Source organism: Dermochelys coriacea, chromosome 5 (genome assembly GCF_009764565.3).
Source record: "Dermochelys coriacea isolate rDerCor1 chromosome 5, rDerCor1.pri.v4, whole genome shotgun sequence".
NCBI classification, from domain to species: domain Eukaryota; kingdom Metazoa; phylum Chordata; order Testudines; family Dermochelyidae; genus Dermochelys; species Dermochelys coriacea.
Window position 1 is genome coordinate 129,476,561 of NC_050072.1, and position 15,701 is coordinate 129,492,261.

The following is a 15,701-nucleotide window of genomic DNA, read 5'->3' on the forward strand; positions in this document are numbered from 1 at the left end:
CAGAGAACCCTAATTAATAGAGCCTTTTAAGATAGTTGCTACAGTTAAATACTGTGGCAGCCATTTCAGTAACTAGTACATATTTGTGCAAACAAAAAGAAAGCCTGCATGCAATGTACAGGAGTTGGTAAAAGTTACTAGAAACAAATGTTATGAAATAAGAGCAGAGATAGCAAAGCGGTTCTCATTGCACTAGAAAAACAAGGGTTAGTTTCTATGAACTCAGGCCAGGACTTTCAGAAGAACTGAGGCGAGTTATCTGTCTGAATCTCATACCAGCTGAGCAGCTAGCTCCCTTACGCACCTTTGAAAATCCGAGCCAAAAAAAGTAAAGAAAACCCCTTCCATCTAGTTCTATTGACCACAGAGATTTTGGTGAGTACAACAGGGTGTTTGATGTGTACCGACACGGACTCATTTCTCACAGTTTTACCTGGGGATATTAATGAAAATGAGTCCCTCGATACTTGGTAACTCAACTTCATGCTGGTCCACTTGAAGTTTTATATCTTTGTGAAGGTTTCTGGTGTGACTTATCCTCTGCAGTCCAACTTTTACGTATACTCCTTTGTTGTGAAATCTATGAACAGAATAGCACTCTGTCACTGCAAGGTTTGACACTATATTGTGGCACTGTTTTAATCATGCTCATTTAAGCTAACACTTTTCTTCTAATTTTGGAAAGCGTTCATTTAAAGTTTCCTTTAACTAAAATCACACTTAAGTTTTCTTGTTTTAAATCAACAAATCAAGCTATTTCAGGTGATAAACTATTACTTCATATAGATTTTAATGAATAGACAGAAAGATAACTTAGGCATTAGGCATACATGGAAACATATACAAGTAAATATTCAGAACTGCCTTTCAGAAGGCTTTCTGCTTGAAAATAATTTTATTTTAATCAAAATCTACTACTTTGAAAACTGAGTGTGAAAACACGGAATAATTAAAATTGGCACTGTTCCCATAAACCATCAAGAGTCTGGATAAACAGAGCGCTAAATAAGTCATTTGAAAATATAAACTGCCCAAGCTGGAGTGAGAAAAATTTCTAAATACTAATTATACTGATAACCCTCAACAATTCTGTGATGTAGCTACTTGCAAGTGTTCCAGTTTTACAGAGAAAAAAAACTGAGGACAAGGTTAATGCCTTGTTTACAATATTTTTAAATGCTATTTTAGCAAATACATTTTAATTAAGTGCTGTTTAAAATCAGGTTAGTAAAATGACAGCTATAGATAAGTCGTCTGCAGGCATCTCTAGATCTAAAAGCATGAGCCTCCACTGTTTGAGCTAACAGATCAGATCCACTAGCTTGCAGACAGTAGTAGTGGACAAACCCCTGTGGTATTCTAGGTTTCAGAGTAGCAGCCGTGTTAGTCTGTATTTGCAAAAAGAAAAGGAGTACTTGTGGCACCTTAGAGACTAAAATTTATTTGAGCATAAGCTTTCGTGAGCTACATGATGAAGTGAGCTGTAGCTCACGAAAGCTTGTGGTATTCTAGTCACTAAATAGGTGCAAAGAACCACACTATGTTATAGCAGGGATTACATCAGCTCCTCGGGCAGACAGCACCTTTAAAAACATTAGCTGGATAGGGCATGCTAACATATTTTAAATAGCACTTAATTAAAACATGTAACCCACCTCCCCACCCTCCATATTAGCTAACTATTTATTTATTTAGGAAGTTTTAACAGATTTGCCATGCCTTGCAAATATCACAGAGAAAATACTTTCCCCTAGTCTAGAGAAGGCTTAAAGGTGGCTTGGTAAATGCAGTAAGGGCGAAGTTGTGTTTTAATACTGTAGTTGGGAGAGGTGAACTGTAGGCACCCCCATAGGCACACTCCATAGGACTCATACACAGAAAATAAAGCCTGAGACATCTGGCTGCCTCAGTGGGTAAGTCGCTGCCCCTGAAGCTTTCTAGGAAAAAATGCCATGGAATAGCTGTGTCCAGCAGGGCCCTGGTGAGCTAGGCAGGTAACACCGGAGAGTTACGTCGTGCTTCCCGCGGACTCAGGAAGACCTCATGCATCAGTTCACATTTTCCAGGTTCTCGTCACAAGAAGGAGGGCTAGAAACATTGTATTTTAAAACAAAAGCTGGATTCTGCAGCACAATTCCATGGGGCCCTGTCAAAAGTCCCTTCACCAGGGAGCACCAGGGCTGTTATGCCATCGTCTTAATACTCCTCCTCACACAATTTCGGTTCTCTAGAGAGAGGACCAGAATGTCAGTTTTGCCTCCCAGATACAGGCAGGAGCAGAGCAACCACATCTGAGCAGCATGTACCTCAGGATCAGCAAACAGAACAACTGCACCTTGACATGGCATTGACCACAACCACCGCTTTTTAAAAAAATGGTCCAAGGTGACAGACCAGGTGCAGGGACTTACAATTCATGAACAGGGAAGCTCGATCAATAATTAAGTTGTTGATAACCTCCCCCACACATTTAAGTCCTTAGCTTGTTAACATGGTGACTGCCGTAATAAGTCTGTGACCCCTGTTCATCTTCTGCACTCATTGAGACAGGGATCCTGTGGAAAAAATACTGTCATCTAGTATGTAGATGTAGGTGGCTAATGTAGTGCCCATCTTTAAAAAAGGGAAGAAGGAGGATCCTGGGAACTACAGGCCGGTCAGCCTCACCTCAGTCCCTGGAAAAATCATGGAGCAGGTCCTCAAAGAATCAATCCTGAAGCACTTAGAGGAGAGGAAAGTGATCAGGAACAGTCAGCATGGATTCACCAAGGGAAGGTCATGCCTGACTAATCTAATCGCCTTTTATGATGAGATTACTGGTTCTGTGGATGAAGGGAAAGCAGTGGATGTATTGTTTCTTGACTTTAGCAAAGCTTTTGACACGGTCTCCCACAGCATTCTTGTCAGCAAGTTAAGGAAGTATGGGCTGGATGAATGCACTATAAGGTGGGTAGAAAGCTGGCTAGATTGTCGGGCTCAACGGGTAGTGATCAATGGCTCCATGTCTAGTTGGCAGCCGGTGTCAAGTGGAGTGCCCCAGGGGTCGGTCCTGGGGCCCGTTTTGTTCAATATCTTCATAAATGATCTGGAGGATGGTGTGGATTGCACTCTCAGCAAATTTGCGGATGATACTAAACTGGGAGGAGTGGTAGATACGCTGGAGGGGAGGGATAGGATACAGAAGGACCTAGACAAATTGGAAGATTGGGCCAAAAGAAATCTAATGAGGTTCAATAAGGATAAATGCAGGGTCCTGCACTTAGGATGGAAGAATCCAATGCACCGCTACAGACTAGGGACCGAATGGCTCGGCAGCAGTTCTGCGGAAAAGGACCTAGGGGTGACAGTGGACGAGAAGCTGGATATGAGTCAGCAGTGTGCCCTTGTTGCCAAGAAGGCCAATGGCATTTTGGGATGTATAAGTAGGGGCATAGCGAGCAGATCGAGGGACGTGATCGTTCCCCTCTATTCGACACTGGTGAGGCCTCATCTGGAGTACTGTGTCCAGTTTTGGGCCCCACACTACAGGAAGGATGTGGATAAATTGGAAAGAGTGCAACGAAGGGCAACGAAAATGATTAGGGGTCTAGAGCACATGACTTATGAGGAGAGGCTGAGGGAGCTGGGATTGTTTAGTCTGCAGAAGAGAAGAATGAGGGGGGATTTGATAGCTGCTTTCAACTACCTGAAAGGGGGTTTCAAAGAGGATGGCTCTAGACTGTTCTCAATGGTAGCAGATGACAGAACGAGGAGTAATGGTCTCAAGTTGCAATGGGGGAGGTTTAGATTGGATATTAGGAAAAACTTTTTCACTAAGAGGGTGGTGAAACACTGGAATGCGTTACCTAGGGAGGTGGTAGAATCTCCTTCCTTAGAGGTTTTTAAGGTCAGGCTTGACAAAGCCCTGGCTGGGATGATTTAACTGGGACTTGGTCCTGCTTTGAGCAGGGGGTTGGACTAGATGACCTTCTGGGGTCCCTTCCAACCCTGATATTCTATGATTCTATGATTCTATTGTGCTGCTTATGTACAAAGAAAAAAGTAAGGTTGCATCATTTCCTGACTTTTGAGTACTTCACTTTGCAATCTTGCTGTTCTTTTAATGTAGTTGGTTTTGCATGAACTATCTAAATACATGTGTCTGTGTAACTTTACATTGTATTAATTACACAAACAAGGCTAAAATTATTTTCTCTGTGCACTGTTCCAGTTATACTTTACAGTCAATGCTTGTTATTTTCTGTTCTCAATCCAGAGGGTTGGAGAAGATTTAAATTTTTTTTGTAAGTAATATAGTTCTTGAATGTATTACTCGTATGCGTACATACAGTGTTAAGTGCTATTTTCCCCATGTACTTTGTAATGTACGAGAGCATGAACAGTAGATTTTCATTATACTAACTCTTGAGAAAAATATACTGCTTGACAATACTGATATCAAACTGTAATAGGGAGAGGACTGGATAATGTTTTACAGTATTGATAACTGGTTGCAGTATTTCTGAATATAAATAATCAGGGTTTATTTAATCCATGAGTATGACTGTTTGTGCTGGTATCATAAAGACAAATCAAAGGATCTTTCAAGCACAATCGAAGATGGATATAAAACAGTGGTGGATTGCGCTTACTGAAAGTGATATTGAAGAATTGCTGAATTGACTAATTACATACAGAGGTTATTTCTTTTTCTTGGTGTTCTTAGAAGGGGGGTTTTGTGGGGTTTTTGTTTGTTTTTTGTGTTTATGACCTCCCATGAAACAGATTGTAATAAATAAATAAAACAGATTGTGTTTTTTATATATATGTATAAATAAAACAATATGTTCCATGGAAGGTCATAAATACACACACACACACACTCCAGTACAAAGTTGTATAAAGAAAATTCTGGACACTGAGAATTTGTAATATGGATTTTTCCCTGCTTTATATTACTGTACATACTTGTACAAATGCCTCCAGCTGTCATATATTCTAGATCACTGATTTTAAGAAAAAAGTTATTGGAAAAGAAGTAAATTTTGATAGCATTACCAAGTCCTTCTCAAACATTGTACTTTTGATTGCCTCTAGCATGCTATTGTCTGTAAAAATCTGGCAGACTAACACTCTGGTCACATGGATCTGACTGTAACCTGATGTTTTGTTTTCCATTTCTGGAAGCACCATGTGACCGAGCACCCTCCCTGCATGGCCCCTTATGGGGGTGGGGCAGTGGTTCTGCCTCTGTCCTCAAGGTCTCCCAATGATCCCTGCAGCCTCTGGCACATTCCTGGTTGAGGTGACTTAGCCCTCTGACTAGGTCCTGTAAAAGTTCCACCCCTGCTGGGGCTCGCCAAGTCCAAAACCAACAAAGAAATGTAAAAACTCTTCTGTCTCTGCGGGGCTCAATCCTCACCACACTCGTCAGCCCTGCCGTGCTCTGCAGAGCCCAAGAAAGTGCACCCTTCCCACCCCGCCAGGGCTCATGCTAGTTGCTGGCAGCCAAAGAAGGCCATCAGCTCCAGCCAGGCCAACCTTTCCATGGGGAGACTGACAATCTGCTGGCTTTCTTAGTTCCTGGCCTCAGGCAGCCTGCTCTCCTGCAGTGAAAGCTACAGATCTGCTCTGCCTCCTACCAAGGTCTACCGGAGCTGGGCTCTCCCTTTTTAGCACTTCCCTCAAAGCCTCATACTTGCTTCAGGCAGAGCTGTTTCACCTGCCCAAAATAGCAGGCCATTAATTCTTTCCTGTCATGTGTGGGGTTTGTACATTATGTCACGCACCACTATTTGTGAATGCCTGTAGAGTTGTTATATCATACATAGACTCTGCATATGTGGTACTATGAACATTCAGTGCACAAAGATTTTTCCTGAGATTACCTGCTATTAAATTTGCCTGGTTCTTCTTCTCGAGCATGGTGAAAGCCCAAGCTCAATTCTGCATCAATTCCAAGGCCACAATAGTTGTTCATTTGTACAATCTGAAAAACAAAACGAAAATAGCATTATACTGTGGTATACTACTGAGACACAGATGTACCACATCAGAGGGTCCCATATTGGTATTGAAAATTTTCAGTGAAATTGACATTTGCCGATTTTTCAAGTCACTGCACACAAAGCAATTTAGGAGTACATTTTCTCTCACAGATAGCCCCAGTATAAAACACAACTTTAAAATGAAGATAAGGTTGAGAGTATTTATCAGTAACTTCTGGGTGAAAACCACTGCATGGATATTATAATTATTCCTAAACCAAGCATTCCAAACCCAGGAAATCTGCAATTAATAAGGTTACATTTAAAAGAAACCCAAACATGGTAAAGCATGGAAATGCACTTAAACAACCTTCGCTCTACCTAGTTATATTTAATAACAATATGACTATGACTGAGAAATTGTAGTGTTCGTTGTCCCAGATTAAACCAATTTCTAAAGACATTTGTTTTCTTCATATTTCCCTTCATAGTGTCACTATAGGGGAGAACTTGGCAACTTGTGTGTACGTGGAAGGAAGCATTAAACAGTATCACCATCACGGCTGTCACATCATGCGGCCTTCATTTCTTTATCCTGAAAGATGTTCTAAACACACCAGACCAGAAGATGGAACCAGAGAACACCAACATTTTCACATCTGTGTCCTGAGCAACTCCTTTGGTGTAAATCTCATGTTTCTATTATTAAATCCTCCCCAGTGTGTCAGTTTCAACCACAGCATTTTTCCTCCTGGCACATACCCACACACTCTCTTTCTCTCTGCCTTCCATCTTTAGACAATTTAGACTGCCAGGACAAATCTACCCTTGCAACGCACTGTTGTGACCAGAGTGGTAAGCTAACCACAATGACTTCACAGCCTGATTCTGCTTAAAAATTTGGCAGATCCCTGAGTGGCTAACAAAGTCACAAGCCACGTACTGAGCCTGGGGTGTTCCAGCAACTGAACTGCAAAGACAGAATCTCCATTTTTTGGTAATCATCTGCTATTCTTCTCTTTTTCTCCTTTATCTTATGTCTTGTTTTGTCTTAAAACAGAACCGGACTTTAAACAACAAGTCCCAGGATTACATCTGCAAACGACATTTTCCCTTTCCCAAACAAGGAGATCTGATGTCACGAGAGCCTGTCAAGCAAGATTTTCACTTAAAAGACACTATATGCAAACAAGGAAAGAGATAAGGTAGATGGTTAAGTTTTACTGAATCTCATACTAGTGATGTCTAGCAGAACTTTAACAAGTAACTTTCTGGATTGTTTAACAAAGTGTAAGGATTCCAGTTCCACTATAGAGGTCTGAAATGTAGCTTTGATCTTCCTTCAAAGAGCTTTCTCTCAACCGAACTTATTCTCGCCTGAGCTGGGAACCCATTCCTTCCCAACTTCTGAAAGCAGACATAACTACTGTTAACTGAGCACTTGTAATCAGTTACCGTCCCAGGAAGACATGCTTTGTGCCAGAGAAATAGTTAATATCTAAAATGTCCATAAAGAATATATTATGTAACTAATCTCTGACTTCAAGTGTTTTAGAACTGTACTCAAAACACTTTCTTCACACACAGGTTTAGTGAATGAGCTAAGCCATACAGAATTATTACAGTAACACCCAAAAGTGTGTTGAAATAAAAGACAAATCACAAGCAGCTATGGTACACTATAATCTCATTCATCCTGTAATAAACCAATAGTTTTTAGAAAACAAAAACCGTGAAATACCTTTGGAGGCTCAGGTTCCAAAATACCATTCTCTGCACTTTCAACAGCCTCCTGAGCATCTAAAAGGATGGTCCAGCGATCCATAAGTACATCATCAGCTTCATCTACAGATATCAGAACCGAGTAGGGATCTTCCCCACTATAACCAGCTCCCCAGCGAAGCACCCTCCCTAAATCATTACCTGAACAAGGAAAAAGCAAACTGTTAACTTGTTTTATCAACCAACTGACAGTGTGAAAGATAAATGCCTTGTAATTGTTCCAACTGCAAAGGTACTAGTCAGACAGCGATCACAACTTCCCAGCAGTAAAACTGAACATGTATATTTAAAATACATGAAAAGCCTGTAAGTAAATGTTGTCTTTGCTGTTCTGCAAGTAAATTATTAAATATATCATGTACTGCTTTATGTTAGAGACACACAAAATAGGAATATTTATACAATATCACCTGAAAATTTCCTCTCACAGTAATAAGGTCGGGAGACCTGTTATAAAGGATGCACCGAGCTGTTAAATTTCAGCCTGCTTGCAAGCAGAAGCAAACGCAGACCAGTCTTCCACTGAAGTTTCTACTGCTTGAGACAACTTCTGCACCAACGATAACGCCATCTTATTTTCCTACACTAGAAGTTGGGATGATAATATTTTGAAAAGGAAAAGTTTCTCCTACTGAAGTGTATGAGAATAATTTCCCCAGATAAAATAATTCCAAAGATTTGGATATCAATTTCCATCTGTACTCTGGATGTCCACTTTGCTTCCACAATGGGCTGGGGCTATGGTCCTTATAAACTGAAGAAAGGGAATTTTAAAGTAAAGTCAGATAAATTATCCTATTATTTTCTAGCATGCTGGTATCTCCAGATCCCCTACGATGGGCTTTTTACAGCACAGAACTTCATGTAGCTCCCATTATCTTCGGTTAGGGTCTACCATAAGGGTGGCTCTGCCTGGTTCACTCATGAGGGATTCCTTCAAACAATCTGATTCTCTGCATTCACTTGTTGAAGGAATGGAAGAACAGGCCATAGGACCTTGACATCTGCAAATCACTGTGATAAGGAGAGATGCAGAGGAGCTTAAAAGAGTAGCTGGATAACAATTACATGAACTCAGGTCCATTAAAGCACATCCCTGCATGACCCCAGCATTCTCAATTGCCTCCTGCAGAGATTGGACCTTTTTTCTTTCTTTTTTGGAAGCACCACTTGTTCTTTTCCTTTATGGCCATCTTCATCTTCTGCCAACATTTTCCCAAGATAAGACTTCTACCTAATGGTATCCATCCTCGCCTCAAAACCTATGATTGATTTCCCTGGTGTCATGCCTGTTGTGAATCCAAGATGCTTTAGAAATGGAAATGCTGTGTGTGGTTTATACTCTCTCTCTATGCAGAGCCCTGATCAGCAAACTGTCTAGGAAAGGATAGGCATGAATGCCATCCTTCCCTGAAGTTGTTATTAATAGTACCATGGAAAAGACTCAGAGCATGGGTCTGACTGAATGGCATTGATTGCAGCTGAAACAGGTGGTACCCTCGTGCATAACAAGGGAATAGTTTGTGGGGTGATAAATGGATCAATGGAAGACAATCTGCATACGGTTGTCTGAGTGAACTTGAGAACCTCCATTTTGAACTTTGGCTCCTTTAGTAACCTGGTTAGATGTTCAGACAGAGCCTGGCTCTGTTTTTCTCCCCTTCTTTAAGGACAGAAAAAGGAACAGGAACACCACTCAAGTTCTTGCTACATGAGTTGCATTGTTCCGAGTGGGTCCAGCCATAGAATCATAGAATATCAGGGTTGGAAGGGACCCCAGAAGGTCATCTAGTCCAACCCCCTGCTCAAAGCAGGACCAAGTCCCAGTTAAATCATCCCAGCCAGGGCTTTGTCAAGCCTGACCTTAAAAACCTCTAAGGAAGGAGATTCTACCACCTCCCTAGGTAACGCATTCCAGTGTTTCACCACCCTCTTAGTGAAAAAGTTTTTCCTAATATCCAATCTAAACCTCCCCCATTGCAACTTGAGACCATTACTCCTCGTTCTGTCATCTGCTACCATTGAGAACAGTCTAGAGCCATCCTCTTTGAAACCCCCTTTCAGGTAGTTGAAAGCAGCTATCAAATCCCCCCTCATTCTTCTCTTCTGCAGACTAAACAATCCCAGCTCCCTCAGCCTCTCCTCATAAGTCATGTGCTCTAGACCCCTAATCATTTTCGTTGCCCTTCGTTGTACTCTTTCCAATTTATCCACATCCTTCCTGTAGTGTGGGGCCCAAAACTGGACACAGTACTCCAGAGGAGGCCTCACCAGTGTCGAATAGAGGGGAACGATCACGTCCCTCGATCTGCTCGCTATGCCCCTACTTATACATCCCAAAATGCCATTGGCCTTCTTGGCAACAAGGGCACACTGCTGACTCATATCCAGCTTCTCGTCCACTGTCACCCCTAGGTCCTTTTCCGCAGAACTGCTGCCGAGCCATTCGGTCCCTAGTCTGTAGCGGTGCATTGGATTCTTCCATCCTAAGTGCAGGACCCTGCACTTATCCTTATTGAACCTCATTAGATTTCTTTTGGCCCAATCCTCCAATTTGTCTAGGTCCTTCTGTATCCTATCCCTCCCCTCCAGCGTATCTACCACTCCTCCCAGTTTAGTATCATCCGCAAATTTGCTGAGAGTGCAATCCACACCATCCTCCAGATCATTTATGAATGAATTTATGAATACCCATTTCCAGGGTAGCTAGAGATTGGGAATGGGACAATAGCATGCCTGTGGATTCTTACAAAGCTTCAAAGAGCAACAAAGCCGAGAGCAGCCATATGCTTCCAAACTGAAAGAGCCTGGCACCAATTTGGGAGTCTAACTTCCAACAAAGGCTGGCTCTGAGTAGGTTGAAAACCTTGCCTCCACAATAACATATGGGCATTCCTTTTAGTACGGCCCCTGGCAAAGCAGTACTCTCTCCTGCTGAATTTCAGAGATGGCTTCAATTTGCAGAATGTCCCACTTTCCTTTCTATCGTATCTGGCTGGGGCCAGAATCTAAATAGTTTTGATGACTCCATTACTCCCTTCTATTTCTGAAAATATTCTCACACTGAAGTATGAAGAGCCTTGAACTGATATGCCTAAGCATCTAACTCAATGACCAAAGACTTGATGTCCAGAGAAGAGAACAGGATAATGCTGGGACATCAAATACCTGTGGCTTGACAGCCCAGCATGGCATAGCTGGTTAAAGTGAGGGCCTCTCAGAGTCCTGTGGCTTGACATCAGCCCTGCAGAGCAGAGGTGGGTATGCCTGGGAAACCACAAAAGTCTATGGCATGACATACTATATGCTTGCATGAAAATTATTGTAACCCATTAGTCTAGGTAAAAACTGAAGGGTATCCCTAGAGGAGGGGGCCAAGGTGACCTCACACAGATGGGGCTCAGAGGGACAACTCCAGTTTGTCTACAGACAGAGCCACATTCCCCAATAGGACATGCTATAAGGCAAGTGAGGGAGGATGCACAAGCCTCCCCTTTGGCTTTCTCAGCTTACCCATCTCCCCGACCCGCTGCAGGGTCACCAAATGCTGCAGCACTTCAAAAGAGACAGAGCTGAGGAGAAAAATTCCCCAAAAGGCAAATACAGCCCTGGAAGATGACTGGCATTTAGATGTCCAACTGTTAGTCAGAACTTTGAAACAAAAAGGGTGGAATTCTTCTTAGAAAACCTCTGTAGCAGGAAAGGGGTAGGGTTGAGCCCCACACCTGGCATTAGGCAGGCAAAGAAAAATGATGGAGATAGGGGACTCCCCAGCTGCCAGCAACTGTCATGTCTGTTTCTGTCCCCAAGCAGCAAGCAGGCTGAAGTACCAAGTCTGTTGGCCGTAGCACAGTGGAGAAAGTGTTGGCACGCTAGATAGCCATGCTCTGCCTGAAACAGAGGAGCTAATGCTGTTGACAGCCATGCCTTACCTGTCAGCAATATGTTGCCACCCCACAGTGGTGAGGTAAATTCATTAGAATGTTCTACATCCTGGTCACAGGCAGAATGTGGGACAAGGCATTTAGCATACAGTCACACGCGATTCACCTATTGTGAATTTAGTTCCCAACCGTATTTTGTTAGCACAGTTAAGCACACGCATTTCATGAAAAATTTTCTGCATCTAGATAAATTCATTACCATGAGATACTGGCTGTATACTATGATTACATGACATGAAACAACTGTTCCTTATGACTGCATGTGGACACAAACTCGGAATGAGAGACCATGTTGGCAAGGCACTGGCATAAAACAACTTGACAAAATAAAGTGAAATCATAATGGACACGGAGGGAAAAAGTAAGTTGTTAGGTACTGAAGATGACATGTCCCTTTATAGGATAAATATTCCCCCCAGATGGTGAAGAGAGACCAGATCTGTCTTTTAGTTCCTCATGCTGTCTGTTAATCCACGTTTCAGTGGTAAATTTTCTGCACACAATAGGTTGAAGATCCTCAGTTTTGTTCCTTTTTTCTTAATAAGCCTGTGAACTCATGCTGAGCTGATAAACCATAGAACGAGTGTGGGAAAAATAAGAGTTAAATCACTTGCATCTGATAAGTTGTCTGAGTGCTATGGGAAGATTAGTTTATTCTACTTTTCTCAATTCAGATTTCTAATTTCTCACTTTAAGTTTACATTAATGCTAATGAATTCTCCCCCCCCCCCGACCAATGCTTCTGACAGTGATCAAGAGAATTCATTATAAATTAGTCTCAATACATTTCCAGCATCACGAGTTCTCGATCCAATTAATCACATTTCAATGTGTTAAGGATGTACAAAAGTTTTCATGTCTAATTTTACTATAGAAGAATCCTGCCTATAACTGTATTCAGTCAGTGTGACAGCCCCTAAATCAATGTGGAATAACTCTCAGGTGTATTCTACAGGTGGGGAGAAACACTCTGGCCTTTTCTGAGATGTAATTCTATAGCAGTCATAAGGATGGGAGGACTGGAGAACCAGGCAGTCACTAGGGTAAGAGGGAGTGGGATTGGTCACTTACTGGAGGGAGGGCCGTAGCATATGGGAAGGGAGGAAAACAGGGCCCTAACCTAGGTGAACAAGAAAGAGGATAGTGGCAGCAAGCGAAGGAGAGAGAGGCTGACACTCATCACTAGCAACTAGACAGAGTAAAGAGGAGCCGATTAGAGAGAGAATTGATCCCACTATTGCACTGGGATTGCAAAGCAACTAGAGTGCTACTGCCTCTGGTTAGGCCCTTAGGCAGCAGCCCGGGTGTTTCTGGAAACTTGCATACAAATAATGAGATCATCTGGTTTATCTGGACTTCCACAGTGCTAGGTTCATACCACTTCTGGTGACTCTTTTGGCTAGTTGTTCTCAACCTATTTACCATTGTGGGCCACATATGCAGCTCTGTGTGTGTTATGTGGGCTACATCCACACAATATATACACTGTCTGTATGGCCCTGAGGATGTCACATGGGCTGTAGCTGTGTGCTGACTGGGCTGCAAGTGGCCTGTGGGCTGAGAACCACTGCTTTGGCCAATATTGTAAGTATCACTGATGGGTTCTGAACAGAGGATTGCTGCAACCTTAAAGCCCGTTGAGGCAAGATGGAAGAGTCAAAGAATAATACTGATGAAATGGTCTTAGCTGTTTCCCTCCTGGATGCATGCCGATTGCTTGAATGTAATATAAGAAACTAAAACAAAATGTCATTCAGGCTTCAAAGCCAGTCACAGGTGCCATGTTATGAGAAATATCAACACGAAAAGAAAAACTACTAAGTTTTGAGCATGCTTAATAGCTTCCAATTAACATTCCTCAAATCAACCCTATTCCATACTGTTATTTCTCACCTGTTCCTAAAGGTAAGATGGCTACAGAGGGCTCTGAACAGACGAGCATGTGTCTGATTTCCTCCAGCGCACCCAGGACCCAACCAACTGTGCCATCGCCACCGCACACCAGCACTCGGAAATAGGGAACTTGAGAGAATGTATGAAATCTTCATTTAAAACAAAAGCATAAGAAATAATATTACACTGTAATACAGAAAATTAATTAGGCCTCCCATAATATTCTCTTTAAAATAACACAATAGAGTTCTTAGTAATTATTGCTTTTTCCTTCCCTCGCTTTAGAGTTTCGATTAAGAAAAGCTGATAAAATGGACAACAAAACTTAGAACTATCAGAGGAGTTTTCTGCCTAACAAACTTGAAATTATATTTCTCACTATTTTTCTCCATAGCCAAAGATGGTAGTTGAGTTCTCTCCCATATGGAATTAACAAGACACAGACACAAAACAGTCTACATTTTTAATATATGTTTATTTGTGTTTTCATTTACACATCTGTAATTCTGTTAATCGCTTGAGATTTCTATCCAGTTTTAAATGGAAGTTTACAACACCATTGTCATTCATGTTGAATGCAGTAGTTGGTTATGCAATGTGCATTTCCTTGTCCACTGGCATATACTGCTGGGACTGTCAAAACTGGAAGGGGGTATTTCTGTACAACTATGGATTTGTAAAAAATCAGACTCTAAATAGGATACCATTTGCACAACACTTTTTAGCCCTACCAATCAAGGCACTTTACAATGGAGTTTATTGTTCTTCCCATTTTACAGATGGAAAACTCAGGCCCAGAGAGGTGAAGTGTCTTGCCCATAGTAACAGAGAAATACTGCTGCCAACAATAGGTTCAATGGTCATAACACTGATAGTCATGCTGTAGGAACCAGCCTAAATGAACCATGGCCCTGACAAAGTTAGAAGACCAGTATTGCTTATTTTTTACTGCCTTTTCATTATGGACTGTTGAATCCACTTGCACTGGATGAAGGTAAAATACTAAAGTTAACCTTTTGAGAGCTTTATTTCAAGGCACTGGAGTCAATTTAGGTAGTACAAAAATAAACAATGTAGTAGGATTTAAAAAAACATGTTTTCCCATTATAATAAGCAGGCAATAGTATTACTCATTGGTGACTAAACTGTGTTTTTAAAAAACCGGTAACACATTGCTTTTGTTTTTCCCATCACATTGTTTCTTGCGTCTTAGAAATGGGGTTACCATTTCTGAATGATCAGCTCCTCTTAAATTTCTGCAACTGTAGACAAGAGTAGAAATAGAGACATTTATTACACCTTTCTATTACCTGACGTTAAGAATGGTTGGAAATAGTGGCAAAAATTACGACTTGACAGCAGTGTTGCTCAAAGCCCTCTCTTTCCTCCCTTCCTTCTCCATCAATTGTGTTAACCACCAGTAGTTATTTGCATTATGGTGATGTGAACATGCTCCCAAGAGAATCTGGACCCTACTGTGCTAGCCACTGATAAACACATCAGAAACAATTCTGTCCTCTCCTCTTTGTGAAACATGAACGTTTTCAAATTGTTTTTAAAATAAGGACCACTATTTCTAAGAGCAACCCTGCAGTATAATTCTCACACATGCAATACAGGAGTAAATAAAATGAGTTGGAGGAAATTTTAGCGTGTGTGTGAGAGAGAGAGATCTAACAAGTATCAGTAAATTACAATTTTGGTGATACTATTCCATTAACTAAAGAACTATTGTGATAAAAGATTTACCCAGGCAGTGGACCTCCATTAGTGAGTTCAAAAACCTGATGAGGATTTAGCAGTTTTCTAAAACTGTAGAGTAGATCTCGGCCTTTCAGACCTCCACTTTTGGGATTCACAAACACAAGCAGTGGACAGCAGTTCTGTGGTAGCTTGGTATGCTGGAAGATGCAAAGAGGTGTTAGAACAAATGTGTACATGTTAGATTATTACAGTATTCCAAGAATATCCACTCAGTCCTTTAGTAAAAACCCCACAATCAACAGGTAATAGTGTAGCTTGTGTGCATATTTGATTTTGCTTTTTGGAACAGTGAAGTATAGTTAGTTTGACCATGTGGTAAAAATGAAGACATTACATGACACAATATTTCCAA

The 15,701-nt window shown here is 41.5% G+C and overlaps 1 protein-coding gene across 2 annotated transcripts in view; it reads right to left on the reverse strand.

Moving 5' to 3' along the window:
• Positions 1-15,701, reverse strand: part of DGKQ (diacylglycerol kinase theta) — a 160,236-nt gene that overhangs the window by 16,812 nt on the left and 127,723 nt on the right. For both annotated transcript variants that reach the window (XR_006281247.1, XM_038403042.2), the window contains exons 16-20: positions 15,335-15,486; positions 13,586-13,734; positions 7,708-7,889; positions 5,868-5,968; positions 434-580 (exon numbers count right to left, since the gene is read on the reverse strand). Coding sequence is in view for 1 of the 2 variants with exons in the window: in XM_038403042.2 (XP_038258970.1) it covers positions 434-580; positions 5,868-5,968; positions 7,708-7,889; positions 13,586-13,734; positions 15,335-15,486 (731 nt within the window). In the remaining variant the exon portion in view is untranslated. The remainder of the gene's footprint in view (positions 1-433; positions 581-5,867; positions 5,969-7,707; positions 7,890-13,585; positions 13,735-15,334; positions 15,487-15,701) is intronic.